Genomic DNA, 15,111 nt, shown 5'->3' with positions numbered 1-15,111 from the left:
TAGTTGCTTTAATAATTGTATCAGATTGTATTATATTTCATATGTGATTATATATTGATGTTTAAAAAAATCTGAGGTCTGCTTCCAGGAGCAGGACATATTAAGAAAAATCTCTCTATAAATTCATACAACAAACCAGATGTGTGATGCAACCAACAAAACTGCCTAGTCAGCTGCAAATCTGGATTACTTGTAAGAATGAATGCTAAACAATGCTAAAATAGTTCAATAAGTTTTCCTCTAGCATATCAAAGATTTAGTTCTGAACACAAAGTTTGGTTGTTTGGTTGGTTTTTTTTTCCTGGAATTTTATCCAAGATTCTCTTTATAGATGTGCTCTTCAAATGACCTATAGTTCATCAGCTTACACAGTTGGCCGCATGCTCTCATGCCTCTGCTGAAAGGAAGGAGATGGAGTAACTGCCTCCAGAGCTGACTGATTTACACGTGCAGCAATTTCCTGCAATAAAGAGATGGGAAAAAAATGACTCAACATTTTCCTCAAAGTAAGCTTCAAGATTTTAGTTTTATTTATATGAAATCAACAGCAGTTATAAACTCAGCCCTTTGTGAGAATCTTACATTCCTAAATTTTTACTAACATAATTGTAGTATTTTCTTCTAAATTGTAACACATTTCCTGCTGTTCACTTTCTAAATTTAAATGAATGCACTTGCTTTATAATACTGTGAATGTTAATAAAAGCCAGCAATAGAGGAAAGTCACAATGGTAAGCCTGACAAAATAAACAATTGTAGCCAGGAAGAAAAAGAAAAATCTCATTTGAGAAATGCAGTCCTCAACTGCAAACTAAAAACCACAAAGATTCAAAAGTCTGCCCTTGAAATTCGGGAACACTTAAATGTATCTGAAAAAACAAGACATGAACAACTATCAAGTAAGGACTATGTAACAATGTTATTTCAGCAAAGAACAAACCATTTACAGTTGAAGAATTCAATTTAAATCTTTAATTGAAAGCACTAATTCTGAAGTATCAGTATTTTATGTTGATGGTTTCAGTTCACGGGGTAAAGCCAATAGCAAAAGTCCTTGAGGAAAGAGGATTTTTGGAAATGGAAGGTCCAGCAGATAAAACATTTTAAGTGAGCGCGACTAAGAAAATGACAATGGCTATAAAGCCATTGGGAAGTGAAGAGAAGGCATCAAGATCCAGGGGTAAATGCACACACCCTCACCGATGTAAGGGAGCTGCACCTGTTTGTGCCAGAATCTCAGCTCTATATTCATCAGAACACGTGCTTTAGGTAACTGAGCTTTGCACCGAGACCATTTTGTTTCTCACCTATATAGTTAATTCAGACAGTCAGCCAGGTACTTGTATTATCTACAAAGTTATATTTAGTTTGTAAAGCAAAAACTGCCATGACACTCTTTCCTTTTCATCTTGATCTTCCCAATCATTTGGCCTTTTCTTACATAGTTAAATGGTGGATTCCCGTTATTCAACAAGCTGCCTGTTGACTGCTCTTCCTCATCTCTGGTGATCACTGGAAAGTCTCCTTTCCAATAACCCGTTTCAGACCTTAGCAGGGACATCAAGGAGTACATTTCATTTTAAAAACACTTTATAAATAGATAAATGCTCTGTTATAAACCAACAGATTTTGTTGGGCCAATTCCCCTAATTTAGCAAGTAAAAATCACTATGGAAGTTTGTATCAATATGAATTTACTATATAAATATAAATGAAAACTATATAAAAGACATTAATTTACTTACCCAAATTCTCTCCATGAAACCAATAATCTATTTCTAACTCTTCAAAAGCCAAATAACTCTTCAATTAAGTGAAAATGTTTTTCCTACAAAATTGCTATGCTCACAAGATTCATATTCACAAGACTGTCAGTCCCTCTAGCAGAAATTAAATGGATCCATCTGAATATTTGTCATATTAATTTGTAACAAAGTATCATATACAAAATCAGGAACTTGAAGATGTCAAAAAGTTTTATATTTGATATAAGTCAGATATTTTTAATGCTTTCCATATAAACATTTAGATGAAAGAGACAATGGACTGAATGCTTTCATAACATGAAGGGCTTATAATTAGATATGTAGGAAGCACTCAGCTTAATTCTACACTATCCAATTAGATCCAGTTGATTTCTGTTTAATTTTGTGCATATCTACATCTTAACATAGTACTGATACTACAAATTTTAGTAAAGTTACCTCAGGGTTTTCACTTAGATATATCTGTTTAGATATGTTGTTTATGGTGCATATCCACTGGAAAAGAGAGAGAAGAAAAAAAAAAGAAAAAACTAAATTTTCATACTTTTAAAATAAATTTGATTAAATACCTGAGTTGGCTCGTTTCAGCACTTGTTCCACTTTCTTTGTAACTTTAGGGAGCCAAACCAGTATTCTGCACACCCAGCTTGTCATTAAATCCACTATTATCTGCATACTGCACTTTACAATATCAGATTTTACTTGAAAAAAATTCTTAATCACTCTGAAGATGAAAACTAAAGCAAGCTTAAATCATGACTCTAAGGAATTAAAAAAAGAAATCAGGATTCTCTGTATTCCATAATTCCGTGCCTGCAGATGACACTGTTTACTCAAGACATAAAGACTCCATCTACCTTTTGTGTAGTTTGTCCCTTTCTTGCACCTGTACGCTACAATCTGTTTTCTCCTTGCGCTATGGAAAACCATCTGCTCCTGCTCCTTGCTTTTCAGCTTTTCTCTGAAGGAGAAAACTAACTGGATTATATGCATACTACCAGTGCTGTTCCACTGAACCCCAGCTTGTTCTTAGGGCTGTCACTTGAGCTATCTAAGAGACAAGCACAGCATCTGCAGCCCAGAAAATCACAAATTTGATCTGCAAAAGCTGACTATAAAGTTCCTTCCTCCAATGAGGCACCGCAGGGCAAATTTTTCAGAGTTAGGCTATTAGACAACCTCAAGAGAACAAATTAAAAAGGGGCAAGCTGACATAGCCCAGCTGAAAGCCTCAGAAATAGCATAAAAGATAATTTTATATCAATGTAACACTGGAGATTGCAGAGAAATTTGAATCCAGGTTTAAAGTACCATATTTTCTATATTCCCTTATCCAGCTGCTTGCCTGAACATATTTTAAATCAACAATCTTTTTAAAACATTTTCTTTCCAATCCTGCCCCTTACTGAAAAATCTATATTGAATAATAATGCAAACAAACATTATATCAAATAGTTTATATCACTTAGTACATCTGTTCCTTTGTTTCTGACCAAATCTGAGTGTATTCATATTCCACGAATGTAATGAATCTATCAGCTTGGCCCATCTGTGCAAGCCTTCAGAAAGCTGTGACAAGCTAACCAAATAGAACAGGAATTCTAATAACTAGAACCTTCTTTGTTATACCAGCACACGCCTACACCATTAGGCTATTATTTGCAAAAATTGTGAAGAACCTCTTTATTTTCACCTCTAGAGAAAGCTAAAAAGAGTAGAGAAAGGATATCCCTGCTGGTTGGGTGGGTTCTTTTTTTCCATTTCCTTGCCCCACCAATATTTGCTACAACATATAAGTGCCAATGTAGTATTTGAATATTGACATTTCTCAGCTGCAAGTACATCTGCATCACCAGACTTAGCAGCCATTTGGAAATACCAGTCACAAGCAGCTCTGAAAGTAGTCCGAAAGCAAATTATTTCACATTTCCTGATTCAGCTTGTTACTGAAGCATAAACATGTTTCCCATCATGCATTAGGGGCAGAAAAACAGTTTTTCCTCACTTCTCAACTGTCTGCCTCATTATCTGTGTCCTAACCTAAGATTTTCTTTCTTTTCCATTCCTGACAAGCACGAGAAAGCAGGAACAGGAAGAAAAAGAAGCAGCATTTGTCAAGATTCCATTACTGCTACATATTTTGCTGTGGGATTTTTCCTTTTTCCCTTCCTTCCATAATACTGAAAAGGACCTGGTGGCAATCAGAACTGCATTTTTTTCCTCTAGGACTTAAACACAGTATTTTGTCAGACTTCCTGAAACCTGTCAATATGGATAGAAAGAGTTAAAAGTTCACTGCTTACCACCTAAAGAACATAAAATGAGTACTCCCATTATTGTTACAATGTATTCCTTCTGTGCAACAGAAAATCATTGGACTCCTATAAGCTTACCTCTTCATAATCTTTTTTACTCTCTGCCTGTAAGATTGAAGACCTGAAAAAAGAGAATGGAAACAATAATTTTGTCTATTTAAAATGCCTCACAAGTACATTCAGACAGGAAACTCCATTTTCATGTTTGTACATTACACAACAAATTAAGAACGGTTGAAGATCTGTGTACGTGCTGAGTGCAGTCAACATTTAATTGTGGGGAAAAAATTATATGTTTTCATTTCAATTGAACAAAATTCTAATTGTAGCCATATAATATTTAAGCACTCATAACTGCAGTAATGAGTGCACTCATATGCAGTAATCCATAATTGTGAACAGATTATGGTAACTTAATTCTGAAATACCACTCAGCTATATTATAGAGCTGATAAACTGAAAAAAAAACCAGGCATTACAAAGTTGAAAGGACATCCTAGATTCTGCTTCTAAATACTCCTAAAATCTATCAAGCTATAATCTGGCCAAAGGTAGACCATCTTTCTTTTCTTAATTAGTGAGTCCAGTATTACTTACACATAACAGTAATGTAAGAGTACTTACTTTTTACCATCAAAGGATGTTATCTGAAAACAGTACCGTCGGTCTTCACAGTCCACAGCCATTACAGAACAATTATCTATATCCATGACAAGTCCCCCAGCTACATCACCTCTTGCCTGGCTCATCAAATTTCCACCTTGAGTGAAGTAAAACTGTCTTTCCCAAATGGAAGATACCAGCCCTGTCTTACTAAAAGATAAGAAGAAGTTCAATTAGTAGATGAGGAGTTCAGCTGAGCTGTATAAATTGACAAAAAAAAAAAAAAAAGAAAATCACTTAGAACAAACCATCTGGGCACTTCAGAAAACTTTTCTTCCCCATTTAATGTTTTAGGTTAACTTCACAGCTAAATTAGTCTCCATCTGTTGGGTTTTTTTTTTATTCTAAACCTAATGCTGGGCAAAGAATACATAAAATAGTTGCTTTCTTAGATTATGTGAAACTTAGTTTAGAATAAATAGGTGTAAGTACTCCAGTTTTGATGATCAGCTTTTACAGTACTCCTTTACACAATATGCATATTCAAATTATATACATTATCAATATAATTGATAAGAGCTCTGAACTCTGCACTTATATTGTTAAGACTAAGTTTCGAAGAACTCTGAGTTAAGCATTACTATAAGCCACATCAGATACCTCATAGATACCACGTAAGATACCTGAGGTATCTTAGTCACATAAGATACCTCTATTTTCCAAGTCTTTTGTACCATTCAACAAAATTTCCAAAATTTTGCTTAGAGCGTGTTTTTTTTTCCCCAAAATAACAGAAGAGGAACAATCTGAAACCAAAAATCAGTAACACTCAGTTTAGCCTCCCTTTTTGTTCAGATACTCTCTTCAATATTAACTGCTGCAGTTGTCTTCTACTACAGAAATTCATGCCTCATTCAGCGAGTATGTTACTCTAAATGTTGTTGTAAAAGTAATCTACATTTTTTTAAAATTCCTTGGCACTTATTACATAAATTACAGAAGAAAATCTGAGTGTTAAAATGTCTTTTAATAACTGCAAGTATCAGCTGCTAGACTTCAAGAACTAGAGTAACAGCTCCCTCCAGTGGACGAAGGACTACCTCATGAAACTGAGAAAGCTGTTCAGCGTCTTGTGTATCTCAAGCTTGTCGTATTTTATTAGTAACGTGAATCCCAAAGCTTAAACAGATATTTCTACAACAATCCTGATAGCTGCAATCTTGTTGTTTTCCAATTACAATCCAGTGAAATTACAGTCTCTTAAACTTTAATTTTTCTTTTTGATGTGAACAGTCAAACAAAATTAGACTCAAGTCAGGATAACTGTGCTTTGCACCTGAATGACACTATGTCCGTTTAACAATGAAATTAATACTAATTAAATGGAGTCCAAAGAATAAAAAAAACAGAACAGTTGCTATATGACTTACTCAACCAAGTACATAAAATCAGCACAGCTAACTGCAAAAAAAATATCACATACTTTTTTAGCTTTCCTTTCCCAAAATTAAATATTCTGGAATTTTTAAGTAACGAGTTAGTCTTACTTTCTTGCATTGAGATAGCCAGCTTTCCGTGTTAGATTTCTATGAACAGGAAATTTCATAGTATCAGGATCAGGCAAATACAGTGGATCACTAGCGACTTCCAAGTCCTCTATAGTTTGTTGCATGTTTTCGACTTCACACTCCATTTCCCTGCGAACACTAAGGTAAGTAATGAGTTATTAACAAGATAATTTAATACGTAGAAACAGAAAAAATAATTGTCTTGATAATAGTTCAAAATTCAACAAAAGCAACTTACTTCTGTACACTTGTGCCAATATTGGTCAAAAATTCTTCCAATTGGTCAGTGAGATTTTCTGAACCCATTTTAAAAAAACTTATCTTTAAGAAAAAGAGGAAAAGGGAGAAATTAGTCATTAATAAAATTACAGTAACACTTAACAGATGAAACCATAGGAAGTTAAATTTTCTCAGGGAAACCTTTTTTAATCCCTCATTCCCACCAAAGCCTCTCAATAAAAGGAGAAGAATGCATGTTTTTGTCTGGAAGTGAAGGCTTATGCTGACATTGCAGGGAGATTTCATTGTGTAAAGAGGAAGTGCACAGAGTCACCTGGAGGAAATATAGAAATACGCCAAAACTGCCCTGGAAAAGAAATAAGGCTTGACCTTTTAGTGGTCCCAAGGTCTCTCCATAGTTTTTCAAACCCACCAGTCTGCTGACTGTTGTGTTATGGGTGGGGTTGTTTGGGGAGCATAGGAGAGAGGAAACCTGTGAGGACTTGTCTAGAGCCGTCCTCTAACTTTGGACCCTGCCAAGGGGAACTGACAAGATGCATCTTAAAAACAGTGTACTCCACATTGGTCCAGAAAAACTGCCACATGTAAATTGAGTTTAGCCATATGAAATCTCAGAACAGGAAGCCATGGGGCATGGCTCTGCCCTTAGATTCAGCAAAAGCCTGCACCTGAACAACAGGTTGCACTTTGTTACAGAAAAGAGTTAGAGCTTAGTTCTTAAGCTGTAAGGTTTCAAGAAGAATTAAGAGTTCTTCTTGGACTTGGAAATCTTTCAGACAGTACGTAGAAGTTAATTTCTACCGGGGACATGGTGGCAGTACCAGATGCTGGGAAGTTTGGCTTTTTTTTTTTTTAATAATAATTCTGACAACATACTTTTGAAAATACAAATTAAGTGTCCAAATAACTTTTTCATAGTTGTATTTTCTGTTGCACCCATCCTCAAATAAACCAATCATAAACTCTTTTATATTAAACAAAACCAAGCCAGAATGATTTCCATACCCTTGACTGAAAACAGTAGTGATGTGACTTTGATGATTATCTCACCTCAGGCATTTAACTGTCTCCACATTACCTTCTAAGAAGGTACACTTCCATGTGGACTTCATGTGTGAAAGTTTTAATCAAGTTACCCAGTGGAAAAAAGTACCCAGCAACCAAAATGTAAGCAGTGTATTAAATTTAGATATCTGGGTTTTGGGGTAGAATTACACCTTTATATTTGTCACCCAGACTTTCCTCAAAGATTCTCTGATGGCAGTGAGGGCATGTCATGCGATTCATATACTGAGTGGGAAATGATTAGCGCTAGCTAAGGACAGCGTTTCATGGCAGCAGCTATGACAGCTACAGGGATGAGGACGGGGTATGTCTTTTTCTCCATTTGCTTCCTTGGATTGCAAAAGAGGTCTTGCAATGGATTTCAGTACATCAGCCTTCATGAAGTACTTCTACATTTCTTTCAGACCTACAGCTTTCAGAATCTGAAATTACCTGAGCTTGCATGTATCCTAGCAAGGGTTCTAGCATAGCAATTTTCTTTTTGTACTGAAGAGTATTTAATGCACAGAAATAATGCATCATAGTCTGATGCTGTTTTTTCCTGGAAGTATAAACATCTTCTGTAACTTCAGCCTTGATCTAAAGAGAGACAGAGAGGGTGAGGGGGGGGAAAAGGAGTGTTTGAGACTTGTATTCATCACATGCCTTCTGGGTAGCTTTACAGCCAGCATGGAAAAAAACCAACACAGTAACGTTCGACCCTCTATCATCAGCAATCGCATGTTTTACCCTACAATTCCGCTTCTCTAACTTATACGTGAGAGATACATGCAAAATAAATACAGCATTCTTTTCTCCCTGGACAGTGTGGTTATTCATTTACAAAAATAAATTGAATATAGTATCATAACCTTCATCTTAGAGTGTTTTCAGTGTTACAAAACTGGCATGTATTCAGGAAACCTGCTTTTCTGAAGCAGGTTTCTGAAGCAAACTGTCTAGATTGATGAAACATAAACTATCCGCCTTCAGGTGGCATCTGTCATAAATTGTCTTCTATCACAAATATATATTAGATGAAAATTATTTCTTACCTCCTTTAAAAATCTTAATATTAAGTATTTTGTTTTACTAACCTTTTCATTTTCCCTTCTTTTTGACAACCGACTGTATCTGGTAATGGCAGCATCATGGTCTAAGCAATCAGGAGAGAATTTATGATCATTTGGATAAATTAATGACTTAAGAAACAGAGCAGGAAACCTTTTATATCACTGTGTGTTGCAGAGACAGCTGAATGCAAAGTTCTGTCATATTAAGACCTTTAAGGATTGTTCTTGCCTGTTTATAGTTACTTCACTGCCACAAATACTTGGGCTGAAGGAAAATTCTAGCCAGAGGCAAACACAGCCAGATTGTTACAAATTTCCCTAAACATCTAATATTCCTCAAAGAAATAGAAAGTTTCTATAAGTAGAGACAATTTTCCATTACGAAAACCTGTATCTAATCGTTCTTGCTTTCTTGCTTCCGAAGCAATTTACACTGAGAGAAGCAGAATCCTTACTTAAAGAACATGTTCTCTACAAGGATATAGTAGAGCTAGCTTCTGACAATAAGTAAGAGAACTATCAAACTAATTTTAGGGAGGTAAAATTTGTTTATTAATCCAGTCCTGACTTTAAGAAGTGAGCTAGCACCTTACAATTTTTAATAATTTTGGTAACATAATATTATGTTCCCATAAATATTATGGTAATAATATACCAATGTTATTATTTAATAATTATAGATACATTTAAAGTATTGTAAAAAATACTAATACTGTCAATTTGCCATAACACTAGGGTACACAAAGCAGGGATTTACAAGTGAACCAAGGAAAGCTGGGTGTCTAAGTATCCCTGAAAAAAATTACACCTTAATTAGTCACTTTAAGCTTTGCAAATATCTTCACTAGTTTTCTGAGTAAATAACCTACAATAATACTGTCATCTTGTAATATCTATATCAATAAGTATTTTACACTTACCATTGCTCGCAATTTGGAAAACTTCTTTTAGAGTTAGTATCTCTACAAAACAACATATCACAATTTAAGTAAGTTGTTATTAACATAACATTTATATATATATATATATATATATATATATAAGGTTTCTCATGCAATGTTTCACTACTGAACAGTTGTACTTCACACTTTGTACTGTACTGAACTACCAGTTACACTACATGGCCTGGAAAGTCTGCCTCTACTGAGAGCCTGAATATCATTTATGTGACTGTCTGGCTTGCCAAAAAAAAGATACTGTACTGTAATAAGTTAAGAAGGAACTTATTTTCAAAAGACTTTGAAAGATATCATCAATACAAATGTGTCACTTATATTTCTGGTCAGAGTTCTGGTCTGAGTTGGGGAAGGGGAAGCACAGGAGATGGGGAAGTATCACTGGATCAAAGGAAAGCCCCAAACACATTGTGGTTCCTCCTACCTAAAATTAGTCATGGTCTAAGTGGTTCTTTAGTCTCACTGTGTCAGGAAACAGAAAACAATACAATACTTAGCACTTGTTCTGATCTTGATTGTGGTTTTGTGTTGTAATACAACATAAACAAGCAGAGAGCTATGTTCAACTGTATGGTACAGCAAAGATAAAAATGCATGTAAAAGCTTTACAGAAAGTGCCTGTCAAGTCCATAAAGAAGTATGTTATCATTAAAGGCTACATCAGTTGGTGGTTAGAAACTTCCAGTGGGAAAACTTAATTTGCAATTATTGCCTCAGGGATGCTTCTTCAGTAAATATTAACAGGAGATTTTATAGGTTTTGAGGAGTAATATTAGCCTTGAGATACTCATGTTCTCTTGCTCAGAAAGCATAGTCTATTTAATCCACAATTTTGCAACAAATTACTGACAAATAAGTAATTTCCAAGATTCACAAAGAGTTATGGAAGAGTTGTCACTTTTATTTCAGTTTAGACTTAAAATGTTCATGTTAGGTATACCCACTCTAGTATGTTCACATTAGGGATTTAAGTTATTTTTATTTTAACTCTCATAATTTTTATTTGAGGACCATTTGCTACACCAGTCTATTCACTTTAGCATTTCAAATAAAATCTATCACAATCAGACATATTATATATTATTTTAGACCAGGCAGAATAAGATACAACTGTTACAAAAATAATAAGTTGGAAGCATCTTATGTCTGCCAACTATATTACCAGCAGGGTTGAAGAACCACCTTACTAAATTTTAATAATATAACAAGTACTACAACCTTGGCACTTTGCCTTTTGAGTTTACTCCAGCCATTATATTGATGTTACAGTATTGTAATACACACAAATATTTCCTGAACGTGCTAATTATCTGAAAATTAATCTTTCCTAATATTTACAGTAACTGCAAAATTTTCATCTTGAATAGAAGGTAAGTGCTTCCATAACATAAGTAATATTTTTGTTGAAACGGTAATAGTGTGAGGTTCTTCAACTGTAATAGTCTCATGAACAGAAATAGCTTAGGTTTTTTTTTAAATTGTGAGGTGCATACTTTTGAGAGCTGAAAAATAAGCGCTGTATTCTACTTAGAGAAACAAGAGCTATGGAGATTAAAAGCTACGTTTTTGTTATTGCTGCTAGTGATAAAACCAGTATTTGTTCGAGCGCTCTACCTTTTAGATCTCTTTCTTTAAACTGGGTAATGGGAAACATCATTGCATCTGCAAGTTGAGTTGAAAGTACTGCATGGCAAGAGCTGAGCTGTAAAAGACGAGAAAGAAGGAAATTTTTGGAAAACAGTGCTGAGATAAAATAAAACAAAACAATTTCACTCAAAGACAACATGTAGAACTCAAACATAATTTTGCACATTCATTTATTACATCTATCCTTTTCTAAGTTCCTGATCTCATCACTAGCTTTTTATAGAAGACCTTTAGAGTTTAGTATTTGTCTCTACTTTTCAAGTTCTCCGCTGGAGTATACTGGAGGAATACTGGAGTATTCCAAGCACTCCACTGGATCATGTCAGAAGATGGCCGCATGCACTCTGATGACTAGTCAATTTATTTCTCCAGTTTCCCTCCAGCTACCTGGCAGCCCATCTTTCACAGGTTACACAGGTACAACAAATGTGTTGTTCCTTCCAAAATGCTGTTTAAGTAATGTTAAAAGTGAGGAGAAGGATCACAGAAAAAAAAACCTGATTCAGATCTTAATGGTGCTAAGTTGTTTTTCATAGAGTCAGGCTCTGTCTCTGATACAGACAGCAGGAGGCTCCTTTGTCAGTCAAGTATGTGAAATCAGGCAAAACAAATAACCTCATGGAAAATTGTTTCTAACTGCCATTCTGTAATGGCTTTTGGCTGTATATACAGTAAGTTAAACTACATTCTTCCTCAATGTATCCTAATTTTGCTGAACTGATTTTTTTATCTTCCGGTTATATCACTTTAAATATATGCTGCAATATACAATTAGTGTTACCTTACAAATGAAAGCCATTTCTGTGCCTCCTACCTTTAAAAAGGCTGGAATAAGTAAGCAATTTAAAGTCTATACATGACAACATCAGCAAACTAGATGAAAAAAATCAAGTACTTGCCTCATCTATCACTTTTGCAAATTGCTGTAAAGTTGAAGTCATAACTTCATCATCTCCTCCTAGTGGAAAACGCTAAAAGAAAACAGAAGAAACGCTAAAAAAAATATTATAAAAATAAAACACTGTTGTTTGCAATGTTTTCTGCCATTCATAAAACTAGATGAATCATGTCTATGAATGAATTGGGTATTCCATTATTTTACAAAATTATACAGTTAAGATACACTGAAGCACTTCTTTATTGTCCTGTGAAGTAGTAATATTTTTGGGGGGGAAAAGCAATAAACAATTCTCATTAAAAAAATTTAATCTGTTTTTTAAATAGACTGATTAATTAATAGATAAATTAATAGATTTTATTTTTAAAAATCAGGAAAGATGCAGACTTGACATCTATGAATATTTTTATCCAGCTTTGCAAATTATCTTACAAGTATCAAAAATTAAGCAATATTTGGTGTTCATTTTAAACTTATAGCTCTTAAATTATGTGAAATTTTTAAACCATCCAAAAGTGTTTACTTCTATAATGCCTTGACGGAGGCAAAAGTATGACCAAAATGGTCACAACTGACAAAATAAATAATTCAGTTGAAACATTAGTTGTGCGTTTTTAAGCTAATCACCTGACTGTGAAAAAGGCAGTCCAAAGGAGACAAATCAGAAAAATAAGTTAAAGGTCCAATGCTGACTTATTTCTTCTTTTCATTCACAGCAGCTATACATAAAACCCTTGGAAATATAAAAAAAAAACCCTCAACTCTTTATTAAAAATTTTGAGCACCTCCTTCCAGCTTGTTAGGTTCCCCCCTCCTTCTTCTCAATGCATGTAGCAAACTGTAACTGAAATAAGGATATTTGGTGTATATTTTGATATCTGTAACTGCTAATGCATAAGAATATCTAATTGGTTCTTCTAATCCGAAGCTAGTTCTTTCATTTTGATTTTGCAAAAACTATAGTTTTGCTAGAAAACAGCAGAAACAGTGCAATTAATTAAACAGCTGTGTCATTAAAGTCTATTTAACACTGTATCAACAATGTCAAAACAATTCCAATGACAGTACTGCATCTACTTCTTAAAAAAAAAAAAAAAAAAAAAAGAAAAAAACACAGAAATAACTTAATTCCTGTTACAATTTGGACAGTGCACAGACATCTTAAGTAGCATTTCCATTCAGTTATTAGGAATATAAGACTTAAAAAAAAAAATCAAACATTCTACATCTCTCTGTTTCTCCACCTCTTCCTAATGGAACTGCTGTAGGTATGTGTAGGTATGAATACTCACTACTCTTTTGGATCAGCACCCTTGTGGTTCTGATCCTATCTGCATTGCATCTATTCGTTAGTAACGATTCACAAAGGAAAAATAAAATGTCATCTCACCCCTTCAGAAAGACTCACCAAACCAAAATAATTCATAAATAGTACTTGTTCCAGTTCACCTCATTAGCTGGAGAATGAAGATAGGTAGCACAGCGCCCTTAAAAGGAGTGACTTTTTATTTTTAACATCCATCTCAGAAAAGGGCTCCCAGCAGTATAGCTACGAATAGGAAACCCTTCATAGTACAGGCTAGGCTACCAGGGGAGAAAATTACGGATTCCACAATCTGCGCTTTCAGAGATAAAATTATTCTCCCAATAAGAGTAAATTATCATTGTTAATTGGAGACTGCTGTGCAATCTCTTCTCTTTGTGACTAGTAAAATTAAAGCACTTAACAGTAAATGGGTTTATGAAACAAAGCCTCACCACCACCCTAAGCAACCCCCAAAACACTGATCCAAAAGTAAAATATCCCAGAACTTACTAATATTCATCGTGGCAAGAGGAACTTCATTCTGTTTTAGTTGGAAGAACTAATATGAAGACAGTAGATTATTTTGGCAAAGATTCGAGCCACCAACTACAGCAGCTCATTTTATCCACACCAAACCTAAATGCATTCTACGCTGTGCTCTGGGAGATAAAAAGCTACAAAAATACATACTCCTTGACCACGCAAAAACAATTATTGACACAATACCTGTTTCTCATATTCCTTCAGAAGCTTTGAAGTCAAGTGAGTTGCTGCACTTAGTTCATTCTGATTAAAAAAAAACAAAAAACAAAAAACAAAAAACAAAAACAATCCAAGCTTGTAACTTTTTTATTTAAATTGATATTAAAAAAAAAAAAAATCACATATTTGAAGAGGAAACTGTAACAGACATGGAACTTAAAATCTGACTACAGATTTTCAGAAAAACTAAGCATCCTGCCCTTCCATTTTGCTAACATTATTTAGAGTTACAGGTAACCAGTGTTCAGAAATATCAAGTTCACAGCCTGTACTATGTGCACTGATTCCTGTATTTTTCATGTAGCCCATATTTGCATTTAATTATTGCAAATCAGCTGTCCTAGTTACTGAATATTAGCAATTTATTATCTGTAAAGGAAAGAAAAAGATTACAATGAATCTCAGTACTACCTGTTTACAAACTGCTTTGTACTTGTACGCAGACAGCACCTAATTAGCAGGTTCATGGTACGTTACTACTTCATCTTTCATGATGCAGTTGAAGGAGAAAATATAGAAATTACAAGCTAAATAGAAAGGCAGTAAAATAAGACTACATAGTGACAAACCTACAATAAATATACTAGTCATTAAAGTAAAAACAGTAAAATAAAAGTATGAAAAGCAAAAGTAACAGGTCAGTAAAAAAGTCAAACAGTTCAAGTATATACAAATTAAAAGACAGCCATAAACTCAATTGTTCAGAAAAATACACAAAATAGGTTCTGCCTTTGGCAGAAAATAGCAGTTACTTACAGATGATGCATGAAACATGAATATATTGTAGGTAAAAAAATAATTTCCCAGTTGGTACACACCAAGATCATGATGGGAAACATTTTAGAAACACTTGGGAAATAAAACTACTAGAAGACCAGAAAATATTTTTTACTTGTCATAAGAAATTCTCTTGCAAAAGAAATCACAATAATT

General features: G+C 34.3%; 1 protein-coding gene across 4 annotated transcripts in view; it reads right to left on the bottom strand.

The window, feature by feature from the left end:
- Positions 1-15,111, bottom strand: part of APPL1 (adaptor protein, phosphotyrosine interacting with PH domain and leucine zipper 1) — a 31,317-nt gene that overhangs the window by 11,157 nt on the left and 5,049 nt on the right. Inside the window, exons 3-14 of one of the 4 annotated variants that reach the window (XM_086755286.1) lie at positions 14,143-14,202; positions 12,112-12,183; positions 11,180-11,267; positions 9,530-9,571; positions 8,634-8,692; positions 7,990-8,136; positions 6,491-6,573; positions 6,232-6,390; positions 4,706-4,894; positions 4,160-4,202; positions 2,205-2,261; positions 369-460 (exon numbers count right to left, since the gene is read on the bottom strand). In XM_086755286.1, coding sequence (XP_086611412.1) covers positions 369-460; positions 2,205-2,261; positions 4,160-4,202; positions 4,706-4,894; positions 6,232-6,390; positions 6,491-6,573; positions 7,990-8,136; positions 8,634-8,692; positions 9,530-9,571; positions 11,180-11,267; positions 12,112-12,183; positions 14,143-14,202 — 1,091 coding nt within the window. Of the gene's footprint in view, positions 1-368; positions 461-2,204; positions 2,262-4,159; positions 4,203-4,705; positions 4,895-6,231; positions 6,391-6,490; positions 6,574-7,989; positions 8,137-8,633; positions 8,693-9,529; positions 9,572-11,179; positions 11,268-12,111; positions 12,184-13,518; positions 13,547-14,142; positions 14,203-15,111 lie in introns of those variants that run through there. The other 3 variants (XM_086755289.1, XM_086755287.1, XM_086755288.1) reach the window with 3 other exon arrangements.

The sequence above is a fragment of the Chlamydotis macqueenii genome, chromosome 10, assembly GCF_036417535.1.
Source record: "Chlamydotis macqueenii isolate bChlMac1 chromosome 10, bChlMac1.mat, whole genome shotgun sequence".
Lineage (NCBI taxonomy): Eukaryota > Metazoa > Chordata > Aves > Otidiformes > Otididae > Chlamydotis > Chlamydotis macqueenii.
This window is presented reverse-complemented; position numbering and strand designations above follow the sequence as displayed.